This window comes from Scyliorhinus canicula, chromosome 16, assembly GCF_902713615.1.
Source record: "Scyliorhinus canicula chromosome 16, sScyCan1.1, whole genome shotgun sequence".
In the NCBI taxonomy this organism is placed as follows: domain Eukaryota; kingdom Metazoa; phylum Chordata; class Chondrichthyes; order Carcharhiniformes; family Scyliorhinidae; genus Scyliorhinus; species Scyliorhinus canicula.
The window spans coordinates 16,780,218-16,803,158 of NC_052161.1; the positions used below are offsets into that span (position 1 = coordinate 16,780,218).

A 22,941-nucleotide genomic window follows, 5' to 3' on the forward strand; every position below is an offset into this window, starting at 1 on the left:
CAGTGAAGTGGCGAGCTTGCTACAACATGCAAAACGTGTATATTGACACCTTTTACAAGGTGCTGAAGTGAGATTAACGGTCGGTGAGGGAGGGAGTTGGGGGATAAATCAGTTCTCAAACTCTGAAATTAAAGCAGAGGCACGTTGGAATGGCTTCTTGGAGAAAAAAAATCAGATTCTTTTCACTTTAGTCGAAAATAGATTTTATAGATTGACCTTATGAAACATTGAACTTGATACTTTTGTGCGTGAGCACGAGGGTTGGAGTTTCAGTCAGAGGTGCAATGATTTGACGCTTCATGCCCTGAATGGGGTTGGTTTAATGTTCTCTCGATGGTTCTGTTTAACATTCTGGGTTGGGTTGAGACATGGGCGCTGAAATAAGGCAGAGTGGCGCGCTGGGCTGGGCTGGCTCATTCAAACCAGCGCGTCCTGGGAGCATTTTCTGTTGGGAGTGGATCAGGCGCTGAGAGCCGCGGGAATCGCTCTATTCATCCTGGGCAGCAGACGGAGTGTCACATCTGTGTGTGTGAGAGAGAGAGAATGGGAAAAAGCGGAAGGCCCAGGAAAGACGTGCACTTGTCTGCCATCGATCCACAGCCCTCCGATCAGCAGCAGGTCGTCGCTTCTGTAACTCGGCCGGACCTTGTAACAATGTCGCGGTCCCCTCTCAATAACATCCTGAACACAGAGGAGTCTGTGCATCAGATCAACACTTTCCTGCAAAGTGTCCAAATGTTGCTGGAAGCGGCCAGTCACATAGAGAGGATCGAGACAGAAAACGAGAGTAAGTGTGTGGGGCATTCCTGCCCCGTCTGAAATGTGCATGGATATTTACACATGTTAGTTTAAACGCACCCCGACTTTCCCACTGCCTGTACTTTTTAAGATGTGGCTGGACTGCGTGGAACAGCAAAACATGAAATTAACCATTTAGTCATCGACTGAAACCCTAAAGGTTTCTACAGGAATAATGTTTGTTTTAAACCTCCCACAGCGCAGGTGTTTCACAAAGCAACTAAAGTTAGGGAAACATTGCATTACGTTTCTAAACATTTTTGAAGGAATTGGAAGCGAGAGGCTGTGGATGATATAAATAATCTTTATATTTTGTTCTGCATTGTGAAAGAACGGAAGCTGGAGTAAAATAGAGACGCTATTGTGCAGACAGACGAATTTTAGGCAGTGTGCATCTGGTTGCCAGTTTCAGCTTTGAACAGATCAAATGTGGACAATGTTTTTTGTTAACATCCTCGATTAGTGCAATGATTATATTCACAGGAATGATTTCGCTTTGGACTTATAGGGGCGAATGAAAATAACATACGGTACAGTAAAAAGCCCAGTTATTTTTGTAACAGAGAGAAAAAAAATCACAATCAGTCTCTTGTTAACGTGTTTCATCTCTGAAACGTACCGGAGGCGATGGGACAAACGTTCTCGACTATTAAACTCCCTTTCTTATTGTACACATGTCTCTGTGGTTGTAGACAAAGTACAGCTCAACTACACGAAGTGTTTCCCCTTCGAATTATCAGGATCCTTTAATGCTTTTTTAAAAAAAGTTCAGTATCTTTGTCTGGCGGCTCAATTCGGAGTATGTGATGACAGGTCATTTTTTTTCAGTGCAGCAGTCGATACAATTTTCCGCCACGTGTTTTGAAAACCACGGGCAAGGGATACATAGCTAACCAGGCATGTGCTCGCGTTGTAACATGTACCAGATGTCTGGGACTCTCTCTCTCTCTCCCCACCCAGCCCGGCAAAAATACACCCGCAAACACACTCACATGTATCTGCAATCTATAAGAGTTTATTTTTATTTGTTTTAAAATAAATTAATTAGATGTATTTCCTCAATAGGACGTTACACGTTGACAATGACGCCAGCTAGAATAAACGTGAACGCTATTGTACATCACTGTAGAGACGGTGCAATGGGGGAACGTCTTTGTAAATAAATGCTACTGCTCTGGTTACCGATGAACAGCAGATTAACTAAACGGACCAAGCCAGTTATTAACTCTGGGAGAACCAGTGCTTTCTCTTGAATAGAATACACAATGTATCAATACACAGGTCGTTCTTGTGTAATGAATGCATTGCTGGAGATTCAATAGCAAAGAAAAATACGACCAAATGTAAAATAACAACAGAAAATACTCAGGCAGCATTGCATGAAAATAGAAACAAGGAGGTTTCAGGTCGATTACCTTTATTTTATTTTATAAATTTAGTGTAGCCAATTTATTTTTTTCCCAATTAAGGGGCAATTTAGTGCGGCCTATACACCTATCCTGCACATTTTTGGGTTGTGAGGGCGAAACACACACGAACACGGGTAGAATGTGCAAACTCCACACGAACAGTGACCCAGAGCCAGGATCGAACCTGGGACCTCGGCCCTGTGAGGCTGCAGGGCTAACCCACTGCGCCACCGTGCTGCACGACCTTTATTTTAAACATTTAGAGTTCAGTCGCTTCAGTCAAGTTTACCTATACTAGTACTCCACCCAACCAACGAGTTGTTGTTAAACTTGGTTTCAAAATGACTACAACCTAGTCGGCATGATTTTTCAACAGTTTGGAGTTAAAATCACAATCGTACTCGTCTGAGAAGATTGCTTCATTTACATTGCGGCAACCATCCTAACAATGTGTCTTGGTTAATAAAGAAAGACTATTACAATTGATTTGATAGAATTCAGTTGCGGGCAACAACATATTTTTAACATTTGAGTTTGTTCTTGCAAATTTTGCTTCCCCACACATCAGATACTACTACATAGTCATCTCAACAGTGCACAGTCATCTCACCAGGTCGCCCTTTGAAGTGTCTAGTGGTTTGCTTCCTTGCTGCATTGCTTTGTGATATTCTGTAGATTAAATAGGCAGGCCAGAGGGAAATGGTTTTCAGGTCACTTGTTGCTATTCAGCAGCTTGGATGAGAGATTATCAAAGCCAGAACAGGCACTATTGGAATTCTGGTAAATCCAGGGTCTGTAGCCAGCTGCTCCTGAATGTCAATGATATTTGGCACAGTGGTTAGCACTGCTGCCTCACAGCACCAGAGACCCAGGTTCAATTCTGGCCTTGGGTGACTGTGTGGAGTTTGCACGTTCTCCGTGTCTGCGTGGGTTTTCTCCAGGTACTCCGGTTTCCTCCCACAGTCCAAAGATGATGTGGAGATGCCGGCGTTGGACTGGGGTGAGCACAGTAAGAAGTCTTACAACACCAGGTTGGACTTTAACCTGGTGTTGTAAGACTTCTTACAGTCCAAAGATGTGCAGGTTTTAGGTGTATTGGTCATGCTAAATTGCTCCTTAGGTTCCAAAGATGTGTAGGTTAGGTGAAGTTCTGGGGTTAAGGGGATGGGGGGTAGGCCTAGATAGGGTGCTCTTTCAGTGGGTCAGAGCAGACACGATAGGCCAAATTGTCTTCTGCACTGTGGGGATTCTATGATATGCAACTCAGATCATGCATTGCTTATTTTTCCTTTACAACCTCTTGATTCATCTCTTCTCTCCTACTCTCCCCAACTTGGTGGGGTGTCCTAAGCTCTCACTCACGGGTACATTTACACTAGAAGTTTAGCATTGGTAGGAGGTGATTTTTGTTTTAAATGGTAAATCTGCCTTACAACTCCAAAGGGAAACCAAGTGTAAGTCCCTCTTCCAGGATTTAAGCTGTATTTAAATTATAGCTGCAATGATAGTAATGCAATACATTTGTAATGTTAGTACATCTTCGGTTTCTGAATTATGAAAAAAATTGTGCATGGATACCAGTCTAATAATGCTGGTTCCTGCTTCCACTGTAATATTAACACAAATAAGAATCAATAGAGATCAGTGTGTAGAGGATTTGATATCACCCAAAGTAAAAAAAAAGTGTCTCCCTACGGGGTAACAAAAACAAAAAAAAATCAATCTAGGCCATGCTTAAATGACCTCCTTGTAGTTACTATTCAAATTCATGGACTGAGGCCTGTATAAAGGTGTCCACTGTTTGCATAGCCTGACTCTGCAATGACAATGTTTTGAATGGGAGTCATAGTGTAATTACTTAAACCACAGGTTGAACTGGGTATTAATGTATCAGAATATTACTTCCGTATTTCTCCTTTTTGAGAACGGAGAGTCATAGTAGGACAATGGTTGTTCATTACATTCACTCATAGCCACATGTAGTTAATAGGGAATTCAAATGTGGATATTTGCATTTTTGAGGAGTGGAAAAGAGAAATAGAAGCTGTCAGTTGGCATGCGATCTTAACACTCATTGACACCATTTATGCACATGAGGTTTAATCGTTTTGTGCATTTTTTTTTTGCAAGTGGTGAGATCAAGAATAACTTGCAAGTTAAGAGTGCTTTATTTCCATGTGTAACTACACAAGAATATTTACCTGTACTAGGAAAGCAGCTTTCTACTAAAATTAGTGATTATGACTAAAACAGTGTGGCCATGGTTACGGTCTCTGGCTAGTCATCAACTTCGTTGGGCAACACTGTCCCAGAGAATATTCCCACACGTGCTAGTAGTTATTCATTACTCTTTCCAATTAACCATTCCTCATGAGTCAGGTTAGAAAAGTGAATGTTGGCAATCTATTTAACTGGGACACATCATAACAGCCTACTCTAAGCCATTCTGCACAATTTTTGAGGTCACTGGGTCTGTTTTTACTCCTACACAAGGACAGTGAGGCTAATTTTAAAACCCCGAATGTCTGCTAAGCTATAATGTTAAACAATGACGGCACATAGAAATTGCTTCTTTCCCATTTCTCCTTATTTTCTCATCCTTCAAAAAGGTCAAAATTAGTATCCACTCAACTGGAGGCCCCGTGTACCAGTGGTAGCACCATTATCTCTGGGCCAGAAAGCTTTGGGGCCCCTGTGAATCCTTCCAATACACCCGATGACAGGTGGTAAGAGCAGGAAGTTCCCTGGTCAGCCACACTGCAGAAGGCAATGGTAAACCACTGTAGTACTTTGCCAAGCATAAATCATGGACCTATCCAATTGAAATCCATCATCTCCAACACCCTCTTAGAGCATGGTACTCAGGGGAGGCATGTCCTTTCCAACTTCCAGCAGTGCTGCTCATAAAACCCAGTGGAGAATTGCAATTTGGTCTAATCTTGCAAAAATAGGTTTAAATAGGAGTATCACATAGCCAATTTGAGACTAATTGCTGAGCTAAGTTTTTACATTGCTACTTAACACCAACTCCCAGTCAGACAAGAAAGATACGTCTAGCTTTCTATCCTATTTATAATTTTTTTCACCTTAACATCGTTTGGGAGCTGTGACATTCATGACACTTAGAAGTGAAATGTGATATATATGTTGCTATATAAACTGATGATTTATACAATGTACCCTGACAACAACACTGAGGATGGAATTGCAACAAAATTAAGGAGCTATCCAAATGTCAGTTAAACGAGTCTTCAAAAACAGAGGTTGAAAAATTACATATCAGAGAGCCAAGGAACACTTGCAAAGTTGTCGTGAAAATCACTTCCATCTTCAACTGCCCGTCCCTTAGTAGGAACAGTAAGGAAATATGAAGAAAAGGTGAAACTTGCTATTGAAAACACTTTCGGCACTTCAAACAACATTTCTCTCAACACGCAAGTTAAAATCAGTTTTGTTATGTTCTTTTTGGTTGTGGGTAGTCATGGGTCACTTAGGACAGTAATGCCTCAGAAGTTGTTCTGCATTAGGCTTGTTGACAAGACACTTCTAAAAGTAGAATGAAAAAAAAATTGTTTAAAAGTAACATTTCAGCTTTGAAAATATTCACAGCTTCATCTTTGTAACTGATTACAGGTTATTTCTGAACCGAAACAGTCATTGGTATCTTTAGAGATTACTGACTGGAGACTTTTGTAGATATACACATCTTTCGTACATCGCATATCAGGCCCGCAAACAGCACACCAATGTGCACACCAACACACAACCGGTTAATCAGTTTCTGCACTGTTTGAAGTTGAAACCTTGGCTAGCATCCAGAAAATGTCACAGGACCTTTAACATCTACCTGCATCACCGCAGACAAGAAACTTTGTCTCGGAAACACAAAAAAAGTGCAATTCAGCCAATCTAGTGTGTGCCAGCAAATGAGTGGTATTTCTCCTCCTATTTCCAGTTATCTCCAGCTCTGGGCCAGAGTCGTCCGTCCTCTGCACAGATGCTGCCAGACCCGCTGGGATTTTCCAGCATTTTGTCTTACCGTGTCTGGTGTTATTTCCAGTATTCTCTATTTTCCGTTTTACATAAAAGGTAATGACAGAAGCAGCTCCATTTCAGAGTGGCGGTGTATCTCTTTTTGCGATTTGACTATTAGCCCGAAAATACTCCTTGACGGGTCTGAAACTCGAACCGTCCAACTTGCAAAGCCTTCAGCGTCCATGCATTAATTCCCTTCAGTCACACTTTACAGTGGAGGCAGGGGTGCGCCTTGTATCAATACCTTGTATCATTGTGAACGGGAACCACCCGTGCTTCCCACGCTCGATGGCGTGGAACGTTCGGAGTTTGAAAAATGTTACCTTTCCCGCTACACGAGGGCGTGCACGGCGACGCACGCGCGCCCTCCCGCGAGCACCCGGATACGTTCCCGACATGTGCTTTTCGCATGAGACACGGCGACTGTATGTGTGTGTGAGAGGTGGTTTGGGGGGAGGGGAAAACAGCAGCTAGGCCGCCGATTGGTCAGCCGAGCGCCCGGACCCCGCCCTCCCTCGAGCTGCTCCGCCAACGAGGAGCGAGAGCGTCTCTATGACGTCCCGTGTTGCCGGGTCGCTCGCTTCGGCTTGAGAGGGGGGAGGGCCCGGTCGCTGGGCAGGAGATGGAGGGGGGGGGAGGCGAGCGGGCGCCCGGGGCATGGCGGGAATTGGAGTCCGCTCACCTCCCTCCAGTCCAGCCGAGTGGCGGTGGCGGGCCGGGGGAAAGGAACTCCAGTTCCCGTGGTGCCGCGGGCTGGGCGCAGGCGCGCTGGAAGCAGCTCAGTGGGAGCCGTCCTCCTCGCTCGATATATCCTGAGGTAAACAAACTTGGACTGAGAGAGAGTGAGAGGAGGGAGGAGGGTCGGCTGCTTGCAGATCGCTCGCTTTCCCCCCCTTTTTTTTTACCCTTTCATTTTTTAAAAAATTTGTGTTTTTTTAAAATATAAATTCTACCCCATTACTTTAAAAAAATCCCTCATGTATATATAATAATTATATATACACGACCAAATATAAACAAAATAATGAACTCAGTACAGCTAATCAACATCCAGAGACTGTTAGAAGCGGCGGAGTATTTAGAGAGGAGAGATCGAGGTAAAACGGGACGGCGAATAAAAGATAAAATTATTATTTATTTATAAAAATTCAAATCGCCCAAGAGTTCCAACTGCCATTAACCGCAGTGGAAGGAGCCGCAAACAAAACCCCCTTCGACGCCTCTCCATCCACATCCCCAGTGTGCAGAGAGGGGGAGAGAAAATAAAGCCGCGATCGTCGACAACGCCGCGTTTTTTTTTTCCAAAACAAAACAAACAAACAACAACAACCAAAAAATCGCCGAAGGTGAACTTTTCGTGTGTTTTGTTTTCCCCCCTTCTCTCCCTTTTTCAGAGGCCGAGCACGGATATGCATCGACGTTGCCCTGCAATGCCGAAGGGGCCAGGAAGAAAATGAAAACCAAAAAGAATTCGAGCAATAGGTAAAAACACAATAATAACCCTTCTCTGCATGGTTTGCGAAACAGTTAAATTGCAAATGAAAGCGAAACGGAATGGGAGAGCGCTGTTTATGTGGTTGCCACTGGGACTGTACCCGCCATTTTATATGTATTTTAATTTGCCCCCCCCCCCCCCCCCCCCCCACGACCGACTGCATTGGAACTGCAAAGTACGACAACTTTTAAAAAATATATATATTTATATATACAGGTTGAGGTATTCCCCCGGCCATTTGTGCGTTGGAGGGAAAAGACAATGCAAAAGCTGGTCATTTGTTTTATTGGGGAGAGAGGTTCGAGCGCCATCTGTAATCAGCTGATTGTCAGATTTACAGTTTAAAAACACACACACGGGAGGGATGTGAAATTAAAAGGGGCATTGAAGTACCAATGTGTTTTTTTTTCTTCTGAATTTGTCATTTTACATGTGGATTCATCAGTTTACCCCATCTCCCATCCCAATCAAAGACCTGCAATGTACATTTTTTTTAAAAACGAAAAGGTTTTTTTCCCCTTTTAAAAACAAAACACACCCCACAAGCGCTAATTGTTTCAGTTGTATGTTCTTGCCTATCAGAAAATGATGGCTGAAGGAACCGTGCACGACCTCCAAGGCCTTTCGTTCAGTGTTTTTGTATGTCTGAGCTTGCGTGGTCTTGATGAGAAAAAAAATAGGCATTTTATGGTTGAGGTGATGGAAATTTGTGAGCAAAGTTTAATGAACTTTCATCATGATACACAAATGGTTTCGCTCCCGCTAACTAATAGTTTCTGATTCATTTAAGTAAGCACCATTTAAAGAGTAGCTTTTAAGTAAACATTCAAGCTGCTCATCGCTTCAGCTTATATTTGTTTATCTTTTGGAATCAAATGTTTCTTGATGATATAACTTTTTTTTAAAGTAAGTTTATAACTGGTTAATCATTACCCTGTGGGGTCTAGATTATAGAAATGTTTTGACTACATGTTCAAGATGACAGGCAGTATCGCAACTTAAAATAATCTGGATTTTAATAAGAGGTTTTGGTTTTTTAAATTGCAGTATAATGAACACTCAGTGCTTGATGGTGCATGTCAAGACATGTATGGCTAAAATAGGTTATAATGTGTCTATGCCCTGAACTCGCCCCCCCCCCCCCCCCACACACAACACCCAGCTACTTTCAGTAGAAAGGTGGGGGGAGTAATTTTTCTTGCTGTAAAGTTGATACCAAAACTTGGCGAAGCCAAAATAAACAGAGTGCATAAGGAATCTCACCAGTCGGTGGCATCAAATTGCACACCTTCTCTTGGGGAAGGCACTAATTTCTGGTATGGTGCAATTCATTAGGGTCTGACAGACTCTCAGACACACAGTGGTTAGCATTGCGCTGAGGACCCGGGTTCGAATCCTGGCCCTGGGTCACTGTCCGTGTGGAGTTTGCACATTCTCCCAGTGTCTGCATGGGTTTCACCCCCAGAACCCAAAGATGTGCAGGGTAGGTAGATTGGCCACGCTAAATTGCCCCTTAATTGGAAAAAAATAATTGGGTACTCTAAATTTAAAAAAATAATAATCATAGTTTAATCATAATCAGGTTGATCCTGCCCCACTAGATGTCCACACCCAAACCTTTTACGCAAAACCTGACAAATAGTCAAAAGCAGGAGCCATAGCTGAATATATTCCCTGTCTGGACACTTATCAGCCGCACTGCTACAATCTCTTAAATCAACAACAGAAACTGGACCTGGGATTATCTTATCTTCTGTATGCCATACTGTGCATCTAATCATAAGGTTGTACGTGAAGTCTCATTATTTTTAGGTGACAAGTCATTGCCAGTCATTAAGATGGCAAAACTGGTGCCTGATTATTAAATAATGGAGTTTTGTTGTTTTGGATCCCTTTAGATCTTATTTGCCCGAATTCAGGTTTACAGTAAATTAACTCCTGCTGTTACTGGTATTGGAATATTTTGGTTGTTTCACTGAATGCTTTGAAGCTTTTGGTGAGGCATATGCTCCATGCTCTATGACATGGCCTTTAAAGTAATTGGCCAGAATTCTCCAAAGCCCCACCAGCAGGTTCGATGGTGGGGAGAGAGGGAGGGGGGGGGGCGGAGAGAGGGAGGGGGGGGCGGAGGGAGGGAGAGGGGGGGCGGCGGAGAGAGGGAGGGGGGGGCGGAGGGAGGGAGAGAGGGGGGGCGGAGGGAGGGAGAGGGGGCGGGCGGAGGGAGGGAGAGGGGGCGGGCGGAGGGAGGGAGGGGGGGCGGAGGGAGGGAGGGGGGGGCAGAGGGAGGGGGGAGGGAGGGGGGGGAGGGAGAGGGAGAGAGAGGGAGGGGTGGGGGCAGGGGGGGAGGGAGGAGGGAGGGAGGGGGGGGAAGAGAGGGCGGGCTGGGGGGAAGAGAGGGGGGGGGGTGGCGGGCAGAGAGGGAGGGGGGGTGGGGGGCAGAGAGGGAGGGGGGGGAGAGAGAGGGAGAGGGGGGATGGGGTCACCACCATCAGATTATCTGCAATGACAGCGGACGTCGGCACGAAACAGGAACAACGTAGCGTGCAGATGTTGGGACTCACTTGAACAATACCTGGAGTTGTCTCCAGAATTCGGGATGGAGGCTGCTTGCAATCCTGGAAAACCACATCTGTATTTGGGGGGGTGCATGTACAAGTGCTGTTTCCAGATTTGATATCTGTCTTCCAACCTCAGAATCTTCTGTCTCTGGTGCTCTATCTTTTGGCATTAATTGTGCTCCCAGAGTTCCATATTCATTTTCAGGAAGTCCACCTTATTTCTTCTACAATGGATCAGTGATCATTGAACTTATATACAGAAAAAGGCCATTTGGCTCATTGAGTCACCGGCCCTTGAAACAAGCAACCTACTTAAGCCCACACCACCACCCTGTCCCAGGAACCCCACCTAACCTTTTTCTGGACACAATTTAGCATGGTCAATCCACCTAACCTGAACATCTTTGGACTGTGGAGGAAACCGGAGCACCCTGAGGAAATCCACGCAGACACGGTGGGGGGGGGGGGACTTAGCACAGACAGTGACCCAAGCTCGCTCGCGCTCTCTCTCCCCCTCCTGACAAACTTTTATTAAATCCCAAAGACTAGGGTTTTAGCTGCACATCTTCATATCTCTCTCTTTGGCTTATTTGGCCTGCTGTGAAGCACCGTGGGACATTTTCCTGCATTAAAGGTGCTGTATAAATGAAAGTTATTTTTCTTGATATTAACAAATGACACTACATTTTAAAATGAATTGCAGATGCTATATTGTTGAACTAAATTTAAAAAAGAATAAAGATTTAAGATTGATTGGCTAATTTACTGTACATAAATGATCTGTAGATTAGGTATAGATTAGATCGCTGTTAAGATGTTTGTTACCAATAATAAAGTAAAGATGAATAAAATCAACAGTATTGCACCATCTTAATGTCCAGAAACCAAATTAGCAATGCAGAAACCTGTGCTGAGCTGCACCTTGAAGCCAGTGCTAAGTTGATTGATCTAGGCCAGGGGTGGGCAAACCTTTCCGTGCAAGGGCCACATTCAGAAATTCACAATTTTAAAGGGCCGCATAGTATATTAAGTAAAATAATTAATATTTTAAATAGCCAAAATAAAAGGTCTTTAAAGAAAAAAAAGCACATTTATTTGAAAAAAAGTAACTCAGTAAGTAACAGAACAATGTCAATGAGAATGATGCATCTGACTGCAGTCATTTACCAGTTTGTTGAAATCAGGTGTCAAGTTGCTTGTGCTGATCCTTAACACTGACAGAAGCACAGCCTAGCCGAGTCAACGATAAAAACGCGCGTAGTGGGGTGGATGAGTGGGGCTGCCTTATTGGTCGGTTTAGTTGGGTGTGCGACCAATAGGAGTCCAGGTTACAAACAATAATGAGGCTTATTGTATGTAACCTGGACTCCTATTGGTCGCACACCCAACTAAACTGACCAATGAGACAGCCCCACTCATCCACCCCACCACGCGCGTTTTTATGCGGCCCGCCAATGAGGTGCCCGGAATCATAACCGGCATTTTTGAAAAGCCGCCGGGGAAAAGCCGCTGAAGTAAATGCGCTTATTCAATAAGCGCATTTACTTCAGCGGCTTTTCAAAAATGCCGGTTATGATTCCGGGCACCTCATTGGTGGGCCGCATAAAAACCTTTGTCGGGCCGTAGTTTGCCCACCCCTGATCTAGGCCAACCAGAAATAAGTCTCAATATTGAACTGAAGCTCCAACTGGTAATTTCTTTACCTTGTGTGACCTTAAACGGAGCACAGTAGACCACTCAGAAATTCTTCAGAAATGTTTTTTGTGGAGTTGAAAGGAGTTGGAGCGCTCCTCCTGGCTCCACAAACAACTTCAGGCTTTTGCTAGTCAATTGCCTTCCCTCTTTGAACTAAGCTGATGGTCTCGGTACTTGGTTAAAACCCCAAAACACGGGGAGAATGTGCAAACTCCTCATGGCCAATGACCCAGGCGTGATCGAACCCAGATCTTCTGTGCCACGAGGCAGCAGAGCTAGCCATTGTGCCACCCACTAGTTAGGACAGTCCTGTTTATTTTGAAATGCCATTGATGCATTTTGGGTGACAATTTAATTCCATTAATTTGTATATTTAATTTTCAGTCATTTGAATTTAAATGGGCTCCTCCTAGTGACTCAACAGAGATATTTACTATTTTGTGTAATAGTGAGCAGTCCAGAGCAGGAAAATTCCATGTTCCCATAACCAATAACCCTTTCGAGTGAGAAATTCCTGACAAAACACGTATTGCCTATATGGAAATAGTGGTGAATTTCTACTTTGGTGTAATCCTTTCAATTGGTGATAAGTATTATTGTGATGTTCAAATATTAGCAGCTTGAATTGTTGCTGAAATGATAGATTCATGAACTATCCCTTATAAATGAATGTTTCATTGGAGTTTTTTAATGTGAAGACATCTATATATTGTCTTGTGCATAACTCCTGCCTTTCAATTGCAGATTATGATAGTGGTCTATTGAGAGGGTGTACAGTGGACCTGGTGATTATGTTGAGAGGCTAGTTAGTAATCCTGTGGCCTGCTTGAATAATTTGCAGACATAGGTTCAAATCTCACCATGGCAGTGGGAGATGTAAAATTCAGTTAGTTAAATCAACCAGGAATAAAAAGCTAGTGGCAGTAATAATGACCATGAAACTACTGGAATGGTATTCATAGTCCATCTGGTTCACAAATGTCCTTTAAGGAAATAAATCGGCCATCCTTACTTTGTCTGGTTTATATGTGACTCTCAAGTCCACAGTGATGGGGTTGACTGTCCCCTGAAGTGAGCTACCCATTCTATTGTATAGGGATGGGCAATTATTGCTGGCCTTACTAGCAAACCCCACATCCTGTGAACAAATTAAAAAGGAACAGTGGTGGCACACAGCAATGTGTCTCCCTGTTGCTTTTGTTCTTGCAAGCATTAATTGATGCTGGTATGCCCATTCAAATGCAAGAATGTTTTTGATTGCTATCTTTCTCCTGTGATTCACAGCAGGCTATTGGAATTCACTGATTTTTTTTTGGCTTTTTGTTTCTATGAATGTTTTGTGTTTTTATGAAAAGGAATAACATCTTTGTACAGATAAATGTATGCAAATCAACTTCAGAACAGGAAGGGTATGGTAATGCCGTGATTGGCACTGCTGCCTCACAGCGCTGAGGACCCAGGTTCGATCCCAGCCCCGGGTCACTGTCCGTGTGGAGTTTGCACATTCTCCCAGTGTTTGCGTGGGTCTAACTCCCACAACCCATAAATGTGCAGGAGGTGGATTGGCCTCACTAAATTGCCCATTAATTGAAAAAAAAATGGGTACTCTAAATGTATTAAAAAAAAGACCACAAAGGGCTCAAATTCAGTCATAAGTCCATGATGAGTTGGTTGATTCTATTTGTGGCAGTCCTCTTGGCCTCAGCATCCTTGGTTTAGTGACAGAAAAAAAACAATCAGCATTCTCGCATAGGATTGCTGTCCAGCAGTGGTTTCTGCTGGAAATTCTGTGTAGATGTTAGATGAAGAGAAGCCCTAGCTCAGCAGTGATGTCTCCCATAATCCAATAGCCCACTGGCGCCCCTGGATATAAGAATGGCCATTTGGATAAGATGGTGAGTGCTGTACAGAAGTCAACAACTTCAATAGAGGAAGAAGTGTATTGGAGGAACAAAAAAAAAATACAGTTAATTGAATTTAAATGTGATCAAGTTATTTCTCAGTTCTGATGGAGATATTAAAAAGCTTTCAAAATAATTGCTAATTTTCTGTCTTGCAGATCTACACACAATGAATTAGAAAAGAACCGGTAAGTCGCAAGGACTGTCACTCATTGATGTAAACTGATCAAAACTGGAAAAACATTATTTTCATAAATACATTAAATTGTACGTGATACTTTAATTACAAAATTTGAGTCTTAAGACAAACTTTTACAACAAAATAAGTAAGACAGTTGGCAGTTTTGCTATAGGTTTAAGTTGGGAGAGGCTTTTAGCTTCCCTAACAGAAGAAGAAATGTGTTTGCAAAATGCAAGTAGATGTCTGACCTACTTTGTGCAGAAAATCGGTATGCAGAATATTGGTTGCTTTTCTGTTCCTGACATACTGAACTCTGATTGGGTTACATGGTGGTGTTGTTGCTAAGGTGTCAGGTTACTGAGGCACTATGAGTGAGCTCTTATAAAGTAGAAAAAAACCTGAATGGTCACATCATTCCAGAACTGTTATTTACTCAACAAAAACAATTCATCATGTCTAGTGTTCTAACTCTTCATTGAATTCATGTAAGTAGAATGGCACAGAACATTGTAGTGTTCTGGGGGCCATGTTGACATCAGAAAAAGTTGCCATTTTCCAGCATTTTTTAAATTGTTGATTTACAGTGCGCTGATTTCAGCAAGGTAATGGTAACTTTTTATTGTCCCAAGTTGATGGTTTTATGTTGAAAGTGGGGTTAGTTTTAGCATCAAGTTGAAATTGAAGAATGCCTTCATTCTACTACAACATGTGCCATTTAGTAGAACACATAAATTATGATTATTCCATTGCCTCTGAATGCGATTTTCACAGGTAGTAGATGCATTGGTTTTATTTTGCTAAAACTCACTAGATTCTGGGAAGGTTCCATCAGATTGGAAAATAGCGAATGTGACTTCGCTATTCACGAAAGGCAGGAGGGAGTGAGTCAGAAAGAAGGCGAACTCAAGGCTGGTTAACTTAACGTCTGTTGCAGGAAAGTTGCTAGTATTAAAACAAAATTTATGTCATGGCACGTGGATGTCGCTGGCTAGGCCAGCATTTTTATTGCCCATGAGAAGATGGTAGTGGGAGGGCAGCATGGTGGTGCAGTGGTTATCACTGCTACCTCATGGCACCGAGGACCCAGGTTCGTTCCTGGCCCTGGGTCACTGTCCATGTGGAGTTTGCACATTCTTACAGTGTCTGCTTGGGTCTCACTCCCGCAATCCAAAGATGTGCAAGGGTAGGTGGATTGACCATGTTAAATTGCCCCTTAATTGGGGTAAAAAAAGAATTGGGTACTCTAAATTTTAAAAAAAGCGAAGATGGTAGTGTGGGCTGCACTTGTACTGCTGTCCAGGCGGTGTAGGTACGCCCACAGTGCTGTTAGGAAGAGCGGTCCAAGACTTTAACCCAGCAGTAGTGAAGGAATGGCCATATAATTCCAGGTCAGGATTGGGTGTGGCTTGTAGGGGGACTTGTAGCGTTTCCATGCATCTGCTGTCCTTGTCCTAGGTGGTAGAGCTCACTGGTTTAGATGGTACACATTGCTGTCCTCTGCGTCGGGAATGCAGTGAGTCGACGTTGAAGGTGGTGGATGGGGTGCCAGTCAAACAGGCGTCTTGAGTGTTGTTGGAGCTGCACTCATTCAGGCAAGTGGCGAGTATTTCATCACACTCCTGATTTGTGCTTTGTAGATGATGGCAGGAAGTCGGGAGGTGGTGGCATAGTGGTAATGTCACTGGACTAGTAATCCCTGGAAGAATTTAAATTCAATTAATAAATCTGAAATTAAAAACCTTGTCTTGGTGATAATGACCATGAAACCATTGTCAACTGGTTCACTAAAGTCCTTTTCGAGCAGGGAGTGGCGAGGACAGTGTCGAGGGTGGTAGGGTCCAGGGTCAAGCCAGGCTCGGGACTCGCGATATTTGGGGTTGGGGTGGAACTGGGAGTCCAGGAGGCAAAAGAGGCCAGTGTTTTGGCCTTTGCGTCCCTAGTAGCCCGGCAGAAGATCTTGTTGCTAAGGAGGTTACAACGGGGCATTGAGAATGCAATGCAATCAGGCAGAGTCCGTATGGTTTTGTGAAATGGAAATCATGTTTGAATAATTTATTGGAGCTCTTTGTAGAAGTAGCAAGCAACTTGGATAAGCGTAGATGTGCCATACTTTATTTTCAAGAAGGTGCTACATCAAATATTACTATGTAAAATGAGAGCTGATGGCTTAGGGGGTAACATTTTTGCATAGAAGGTAGTTAGAAGGTTGGTTATCTAACAGAAAGTAGAGAGTAGGCATAATTGGGTCATGTTCAGGTTGGTAGATGTGAGTGCAGTGCCACATAGATCAGTACTGGGGCCTCAATTATTTACAATTTATATGAAATGAAATGAAAATCGCATATTGTCACAAGTAGGCTTCAAATGAACATAGAGAAATACAGCACAGAACAGGCCCTTCGGCCCACGATGTTGTGCCAAACTTTTGTCCTAGGTTAATCATGAAAAGCCCCTAGTCGCCACATTCCAGAGCCTATTCGGGGAGGCTGGTACGGGAGTTGAACCGTGCTGCTGGCCTGCCTTGGTCTGCTTTAAAAACCAGCTCTTTAGCCCTGTGCTAAACCAGCCCCTTATTAACAACTTAGATGAAGGGACCAAATGTAAGTTTGCTGAATTTGCTGATGACACTAAGTTAGATGAGAAAGTAAGTTGTGAAGTGGACATGAGAGTCTGCAAAGGGGCATAGAGGTTAAGTGAGTGGACAAAAATTTGGTAGATGGAGTATAATGTGCAAAAGTGTAAGCTTGTCCAAAAATGTGAACTTGTCCGTTTTGGCAAGATAATTAGAAAACAGCTTGTTATTTAAACGAAGATTGCAGAACTCTTGAGGTACGAAGGTCTCCTGGTATATGAATCACAAAAAGTTAATATACCGACAAAGCAAGTGATGAGGAAAGCAAATAGAATATTGTCATTTATTTCAAGGGGAATGGAATATAAAGTAGGAATGTTTTGCTACAGTTGAATGGGGTAACAGTGAGACCACAACTGGAGTTGTGTGCTTATTTTTGTACCCTTATTTATTAATAATCTTTATTAGTCTCACAAATAGGCTTAGGTTAACACTATAATGATGTCACTGTGAAAATCCCCTAGTTGCCACACTCCGGCGCCTGTTCGGGTATATTGGGAGAATTTAGAATGTCCAATTTACCTAACAAGCACGTCTTTCGAGACTTGTGGGAGGAATCCGGAGGAAACCCACGCAGACACAGGAAGAACGTGCAGACTCCGCACAGACAATGACCTAAGCGCTGATTAGTGCCCGAGTGCAGCCTCCCTGGGGAGACCAGAGAATCGAGGGAGGCCTGTCTATCCCGGGTGAGTAAAGCTTAATTAGATCCTAGTTCCGGGAGCGCCGTTTGGTCCTACCCTTTTTGGGCAGAGTTTCGACTCCAACGTCTTGCAGGATTTGGACGAATCACACGAAGCACGGAGACTGCTGGGAGGCCCGCTGGAGGGCTCCCCTGAGATTCTCCAGCTGTGTTGTACTCTCGCTTGAGCGCAACGTGGCAAGCACAGTAGCACTGGTTAGTACAGTTGCTTCACAGCTCCAGAGCCCCAGGTTCGACTCCCGGCTTGGGTCACTGTCTGTGTGGAGTTTGCACGTTCTCCCCGCGTCTGCGTGGGTTTCCTTCGGATGCTCCGGTATCCTCCCACAGTCCGAAGATTTGCAGGTTAGGTGGATTGGCCATGATAAATTGCCCTTAGTGTCCAAAAATGTTGGGTGGGGTTACGGGGTGGAAACGTGGTCTTGGGTAGGGTGCTCTTTCCAAGGGTTGGTGCAGACTCGATGGGCCAAATGGCCCCCTTCTTCACTGTAAATGTCATGATCTAAGAGAATGGCGCAGCGAGTTACATTGCTTATGGAAAACCCTTAGGTGCGAGTCAGACATTACAGAACATAAGAACTAGGAGCAGGAGTAGGCCATCTGGCCCCTCGAGCCTGCTCCGCCATTCAATTAGATCATGGCTGATCTTTTGTGGACTCAGCTCCACTTTCCGGCCCGCACACCATAACCCTTAATCCCTTTATTCTTCAAAAAACTATCTATCTTTACCTTAAAAACATGTAATGAAGGAGCCTCAATTGCTTCACTGGGCAAGGAATTCCATAGATTCACAACCCTTTGGGTGAAGAAGTTCCTCCTAAACTCAGTCCTAAATCTACTTCCCCTTATTTTGAGGCTATGTCCCCTAGTTCTGCTGTCACCCGCCAGTGGAAACAACCTGCCCGCATCTATCCTATCTATTCCCTTCATAATTTTAAATGTTTCTATAAGATCCCCCCTCATCCTTCTAAATTCCAACGAGTACAGTCCCAGTCTACTCAACCTCTCCTCATAATCCAGCCCCTTCAGGTCTGGGATTAACCTAGTGAATCTCCTCTGCACACCCTCCAGCGCCAGTACGTCCTTTCTCAAGTACGGAGACCAAAACTGAACACAATACTCCAGGTGTGGCCGCACTAACACCTTATACAATTGCAACATAACCTCCCTAGTCTTAAACTCCATCCCTCTAGCAATGAAGGACAAAATTCCATTTGCCTTCTTAATCACCTGTTGCACTTGTAAACCAACCTTCTGTGACTCATGCACTAGCACACCCAAGTCTCTCTGAACAGCGGCATGCTTTAATATTTTATTGTTTAAATAATAATCCCGTTTGCTGTTATTCCTACCAAAATGGATAACCTCACATTTGTCAACATTGTATTCCATCTGCCAGACCCGAGCCCATTCACTTAACCTATCCAAATCCCTCTGCAGACTTCCAGTATCCTCTGCACTTTTCGCTTTAACACTCATCTTAGTGTCATCTGCAAACTTGGACACATTGCCCTTGGTCCCCAACTCCAAATCATCTATGTAAATTGTGAACAATTGTGGGCCCAACACGGGATCCCTGAGGGACACCACTAGCTACTGATTGCCAACCAGAGAAACACCCATTTATCCCAACTCTTTGCTTTCTATTAATTAACCAATCCTCTATCCATGCTACTACTTTACCCTTAATGCCATGCATCTTTATCTTATGCAGCAACCTTTTGTGTGGCACCTTGTCAAAGGCTTTCTGGAAATCCAGATATACCACATCCATCGGCTCCCCGTTATCTACTGCACTGGTAATGTCCTCAAAAAATTCCACTAAATTAGTTAGGCATGACCTGCCTTTTACGAACCCATGCTGCGTCTGCCCAATGGGACAATTTCTATCCAGATGCCTCGCAATTTCTTCCTTGATGATAGATTCCAGCATCTTCCCTATTACCGAAGTTAAGCTCACTGGCCTATAATTTCCTGCTTTCTGCCTACCTCCTTTTTTAAACAGTGGCGTCACGTTTGCTAATTTCCAATCCACCGGGACCACCCCAGAGTCTAGTGAATTTCGGTAAATTATGACTAGCGCATCTGCAATTTCCCTAGCCATCTCTTTTAGCACTCTGGGATGCATTCCATCAGGGCCAGGAGACTTGTCTACCTTTAGCCCCATTAGCTTGTCCATCACTCCCTCCTTAGTGATAACAATCCTCTCAAGGTCCTCACCTGTCATAGCCTCATTTCTATCAGTCGCTGGCATGTTATTTGTGTCTTCCACTGTGAAGACCGACCCAAAAAACCTGTTCAGTTCCTCAGCCATTTCCTCATTTCCCATTATTAAAACTCCCTTCTCATCCTCTAAAGGACCAATATTTACCTTAGCCACTCTTTTTTGTCTTATATATTTGTAAAAACATTTACTGTCTGTTTTTATATTCTGAGCAAGTTTACTCTCATACTCTATCTTACTCTTCTTTATAGCTTTTTTAGTAGCTTTCTGTTGCCCCCTAAAGATTTCCCAGTCCTCTAATCTCCCAACAATCTTTGCCACTTTATATGCTTTTTCCTTCAATTTGATACTTTCCCTTATTTCCTTAGATATCCACGGTCGATTTTCCCTCTTTCTTCCGTCCTTCCTTTTTGTTGGTATAAACCTTTGCTGAGCACTGTGAAAAATCGCTTGGAAGGTTCTCCACTGTTCCTCAACTGTTCCACCATAAAGTCTTAGCTCCCAGTCTACCTTAGCTAGTTCTTCTCTCATCCCCTTGTAATCTCCTTTGTTTAAACACAAAACACTAGTATTTGATTTTACTTTCTCACCCTCCATCTGTATTTTAAATTCCACCATATTGTGATCGCTCCTTCCGAGAGGATCCCTAACTATGAGATCATTAATCAATCCTGTCTCATTACACAGGACAAGATCTAGGACCGCTTGTTCCCTCGTAGGTTCCATTACATACTGTTCTAGGAAACTATCGCGGATACATTCTATAAACTCCTCCTCACGGTTGCCTTGACCAACCTGGTTAAACCAATCGACATGTAGATTAAAATCCCCCATGATAACTGCTGTACCATTTCTACATGCATCAGTTATTTCTTTGTTTATTGCCTGCCCCACCATCTCGTTACTATTTGGTGGCCGATAGACTACTCCTATCAGTGACTTTTTTGCCTTACTATTCCTGATTTCCACCCAAATGGATTCAACCTTATCCTCCATAGCACCGATGTCATCCCTTACTTTTGCCCGGATGTCATCCTTAAATAACAGAGCAACACCACCTCCCTTGCCATCCACTCTGTCCTTCCGAATAGTTTGATACCCTCGGATATTTAACATCCTTTAACCATGTTTCAGTAATGGCCACTAAATCATAGTCATTTACGATGATTTGTGCCACCAACTCATTTACTTTATTCCGAATACTACGAGCATTCAGGTAAAGTACACTTATGTTGGTTTTTTTACCTCTGTTTTGAATCTTAACATCTCCAGTTTTATTCCTTTTGTTATTACTGGGCCTATTCACTGCTCCCCTCAGTCACTGTACCTTGTACTGTCGCCCTTATGGATTTCTGACTATGTCTTCTCTGCCTTGCACTTTTCCCCTTACTTCCTTTTGTTTCTGTCCCTGTTTTACTACCTTCCAACTTCCTGCATCGGTTCCCATCCCCCTGCCACATTAGTTTAAACCCTCCCCAACAGCTCTAGAAAACACCCCCCCTAGGACATCTGTTCCAGTCCTGCCCAAGTGTAGACCGTCCGGTTTGTACTGGTCCCACCTCCCCCAGAACCGGTCCCAATGCCCCAGGAATTTGAATCCCTCCCTCTTGCACCATCTCTCGAGCCACGCATTCATCCTATCTATCCTGACATTCCTACTCTGACTAGCTCGTGGCACTGGTAGCAATCCTGAGATTACTACCTTTGAGGTCCTACTTTTTAGTTTAACTCCTAACTCCCTGAATTCCGCTTGTAGGACCTCATCCCGTTTTTTACCTATATCGTTGGTGCCTATGTGCACCACGACAGCTGGCTGTTCACCCTCCCCCCCCCCCAGAATGTCCTGCAGCCGCTCCGAGACATCCTTGACCCTTGCACCAGGGAGGCAACATACCATCCTGGAGTCTCGATTGCGTTCACAGAACCGCCTATCTATTCCCCTTACGATCGAGTCCCCTATCACTATAGCCATGCCATTTTTCTTCCTGCCCTGCTGTGCAGCAGAGCCAGCCACGGTGCCATGAACCTGGCTGTTGCTGCCTTCCCTTGGTGAGCCATCTCCCTCAACAGTATCCAAAGCGGTATATCTGTTTTGCAGGGAGATGACCGCAGGGGACACCTGCACTGCCTTCCTACTCTTGCTCTTTCTTTTGGTCACCCATTTTCTATCTCCCTCAGTAACCTTCACCTGCGGTGTGACCAACTCGCTAAACGTGCTATCCACGACCTCCTCAGCATCGCGGATGCTCCAAAGTGAGTCCATCTGCAGCTCCAGAGCCGTCAAGCGGTCTAACAAGAGCTGCAACTGAACACACTTCTTGCACGTGAAGGAGCCAGGGACAGTAGACGTGTCCCTGAGCTCCCACATCGCACACGAGGAGCATGACACGGGTCTGGGATCTCCTGCCATGTCTTAAACCCGTGGTAAACTTAACTAGAATTTCAAAATAAAAATAAATAAATTAGACAATGAAAAGAAAAAGAGAGACTACTTACCAGTCACTTACCAGGGTTAAAAAGCACCTCCTCACACTCTGCACCGAATTACCTCACTGCACCAAATTACCAAGTTTCAATCTCCCACTCTATATGAGTCTCACTCCAGATGTGTCTCCTGGAAAAGTGCTAGCTTTTGAGATGGGGTGCCATAACTTTCAGAATGCATCCAATATGGATCTGAGTATACAGGTTAAGAATTCCATTGGGATGCATTCTGTGGTAATTTTACGGCGATTCTGAACTGAGGAGATTTATCAGTAATCCAGGAAAAGAGATTATTCATCTGTACTGCAAATGTTAGGATATTATACAGCCTTTTTTCATTACCAATTATCTTTCTACCTCTGAGCCCGAGAACTAATTTAAATATATATATTTTTATTCAACTTTTTTCAATTTTATACATAAAAACAATAACAGTTAACGACACACTCCCCCGGCCCCCCAACAGCTGATGGTGACCAGCTCTTTTAAAGTACAAAATAAACGGCTGCCATCTTCTGTAAAATCCTTTAATTGCGCCCCCCATTGAGTTGCAGAAATTTCATAAGAGCCCCAGCCATACCGAGGCGCTGGGTGGAGAAGTTGACTTTCAACCCATTAGCACCCGCCTTTGAGCAATCAGCGAGTTGAAGGCCAAAACATCAGCCCCCACACCAGTCTGCAGCTCCGGCATGTCTGATACTTCGAATGTTGCCGCAAGGGGACATGGCTTCAGTTCAATTTGTAAGATCGCCGACATGGTGCCAAAAAAGGAGACCCCAGGATACCACAAGCTTAGGACACGACCATAACATGTGTACGTTGTTAGCCA

The 22,941-nt window shown here is 43.8% G+C and overlaps 1 protein-coding gene and 1 long non-coding RNA gene across 3 annotated transcripts in view; one reads left to right on the forward strand and one right to left on the reverse strand.

Moving 5' to 3' along the window:
• Positions 1-537: 537 nt before the first annotated feature.
• The window catches only part of mxi1 (max interactor 1, dimerization protein), an 82,259-nt gene continuing 59,855 nt past the window's right edge, over positions 538-22,941 (forward strand). The window contains exons 1-3 of one of the 2 annotated variants that reach the window (XM_038822229.1): positions 538-787; positions 7,637-7,724; positions 14,050-14,079. In XM_038822229.1, the coding sequence (XP_038678157.1) occupies positions 544-787; positions 7,637-7,724; positions 14,050-14,079 (362 nt within the window). In that variant the 5' untranslated portion in view covers positions 538-543. Of the gene's footprint in view, positions 788-7,079; positions 7,340-7,636; positions 7,725-14,049; positions 14,080-22,941 lie in introns of those variants that run through there. The other variant, XM_038822230.1, reaches the window with a different exon arrangement.
• Positions 4,291-6,656, reverse strand: LOC119979687. Its single transcript, XR_005463768.1, has 2 exons — positions 6,247-6,656; positions 4,291-5,753 (listed from the first exon to the last, which is right to left on the reverse strand). It is a non-coding gene; the product is annotated as an uncharacterized LOC119979687 (long non-coding RNA).